The 2,554-nt window shown below is 44.0% G+C and overlaps 1 gene segment (V, D, J or C); it reads left to right on the top strand.

Annotated features, from left to right (window-relative positions):
- Nucleotides 1-755: 755 nt before the first annotated feature.
- Nucleotides 756-1,580, top strand: LOC122545826 (the record flags this gene model as incomplete). The annotated part of the segment is given in 2 exon segments: nucleotides 756-807; nucleotides 1,249-1,580. Coding segments are annotated over 2 exon segments (384 nt in total), but the record flags the coding sequence as incomplete, so codon positions are not given.
- Between the last annotated feature and the right edge of the window lie 974 nt (nucleotides 1,581-2,554).

The raw sequence follows: 2,554 nt of genomic DNA, 5'->3' as shown, positions 1-2,554 counted from the left end.
ATCTTTGTTAACTGGTGTTCCACGGTTCTGGTATTCGAACAGCATGAACTAATTCCATTTTCTGTATTTGCTTACAGAAATATTAATCGATATGGGACGTTTGGTTTAATGTCTGCCCACGCCCTTGTTTGTAGATGAATTAATTTAATTTACTCCTGAAATAACTGCACAGAGGCTGACATTCCATCACTAAGTCACGCTTCATTTATATGTGGACATTACACTGGCCGTGGCAAACCAGTTTGGATTCTGTTCCTGAAGTGAGGAGTCTTAACATCTGTTGTTCAAACCAATTGCCCAGGTCTCCATCAATTTAACAATCCCAACGAAGGATCACATAGTCAACGAGATCTACCTGCTTCTAATCACTAGCATTGGTGAAACAAATTAGCAAAGAACTGCAGTTGCTGGAAATCCGATACAAAAACAAACAACTGGAGAATCTCGCAGGTCTGGCAGCAACTGTGAAGAGAAAGCTGAGTGAACCTTTCGGGTCGAGCAACTCTTATTTAGAACTTTGTTGCTTTATCACATCAGCCTTAATATAAAGTTAGGTTCAAAAGAGCTTGAAGCTTATTGGCTGAAATGAAGAATAAAGGACCCTGATGCTCATTGGCTTTGACATGATGTCTTTCCAAAGATTGTCCAACGAGCAGAGATCCGGAAATTATTCAACCTGAATTACCCAACTCTTGACGAGAACCACTTTAGCTTCAGACAATTCTGCTCACATTCACCGTGAATTCTCTGCAAACATGTTGCCAGGAGCTCTGGGTTTACTTCTTAAAACTGCAGCTCTTCGAACTGGTAGGCTGAACAATTGTCTATGTATGTGTTTCAGTTCTTTGCTGAGAATTGCATTTTATTCAAGCACTTTGCGCAACATATTAGCAACAATACATTCTCCCAAATAAAAACCATTTGGATCTCAATTTGCCACAACAATGAGAAGAATTTGGGAGAAATTAGTGAATGCCCACGAGCGAATGCAGTGGAAGACTTAGGCTGGAAACCCAGACAGGACTAAGGCCATTCAGATGATTCGACAGAGGGGAGATTTTTTTTATATCCACCAACTGTTTTCATGTTCCCCTACAGTTTTCGCGAGATGAAATGGGAAATGATCACCCCATATGAAGTGGAATATAATTGAACTTCCCTCATTTATTTCTCGTACATGGGCGAATTGTGGACGATAAATATATTGTCGTTCCTTATTTAATTTTGCATAACTCCTGGCTTTTCCAGGACTTTGCCGTGGCGATTCTGTCTCACAAACACCGGCTGCATTCAAACTGAATGAGGGGGAAGATGTGCTGCTGTTTTGTAGTTACACTACAATAAGCAGCAATCCTGACCTGTACTGGTACCGTCAAACTTCCAACGGATCCTTGCAGTTTCTGCTGCAGAAAAACCAATATAATGAGAAAATGGGGAGTTTCCTACTGGACCGGCCTTCTTGGAATTTTGATCCTGCGAACCGCACTATCAAACTGAATGTGTTGAATGCAGAACTAACAGACTCTGCAGTGTATTACTGCGCACTGCGTCTCACACAGAATGAGAACTGGGCTAACCTTGTACAAACATTCGAACAGCATCACTATACATGTTAGCCTGTTCAGCAAACAGTGAGATCGGGGTATATCTGAAGCGATTCTCGAGCTCACAGTGATATCTGATACTGGTCATTCGGACACAAAGCTTTAATTATTACAAATCCATCATTGAAATGAACAAATAGTTGCTTGAATGTAAAACAACAAAAAAAACCCCACCTTTTTGTGCATTTCATGATGTTTGAAAATGCAGTGGTAGCGATGAGCTGCTATGGAAAATTCAACAACTATGTTTGATCCAGCAAAACTCTCCAGTAAAACGGAACTGCAGCATTCAGATTGAGAGAATAACTTGCCACAGGATTCACATAATGAAAGTTTAGAATAATGATCATTACTGCCTCCGCTGCACCCGATGTGGCCTCCTATACATTGGGGAGACAGGCCGCCTACTTGCGGAACGTTTCATAGAACACCTCTGGGACACCCGCAACAACCAACCCAACCGCCCCGTGGCTGAACATTTTAACTCCCCCTCCCATTCCGCCAAGGACATGCAGGTCCTTGGCCTCCTCCATCGCCAGACCATGGCAACACGACGCCTGGAGGAAGAGCGACTCATCTTCCGTCTAGGAACCCTCTAACCACAAGGGATGAATGCAGATTTCTCCATCTTCCTCATTTCTCCTTTCTCAGTCCCAGCCCTCAGAACTCAGCACCGCCTTCTTGGCCTGCAATCGTGTTCCCGACCTATCCGCCCCCACCCCCTCTCCGGCCTATCACCCTCACCTTAACCTCTTCCCACCTATCGCATTCCCAACGCCCCTCCCCCAAGTCCCTCCTGCCTACCTTTTATCTTAGCCTGCTTGGCACATCTCCTCATTCCTGAAGAAGTGCTTATGTCCGAAACGTCGATTCTCCTTCTCCTTTGATGCTGCCTGAGCTGCTGCGCTTTTCCAGCAACACATTTTTAAGCTCTGATCTCCAGCATCTGC

This window comes from Chiloscyllium plagiosum, unplaced genomic scaffold (genome assembly GCF_004010195.1).
Source record: "Chiloscyllium plagiosum isolate BGI_BamShark_2017 unplaced genomic scaffold, ASM401019v2 scaf_47191, whole genome shotgun sequence".
Classification (NCBI taxonomy): Eukaryota; Metazoa; Chordata; class Chondrichthyes; order Orectolobiformes; family Hemiscylliidae; genus Chiloscyllium; species Chiloscyllium plagiosum.
The sequence above is the reverse complement of the archived record's forward strand: the minus strand, read 5'-3'. Positions and strand labels throughout refer to the sequence as shown.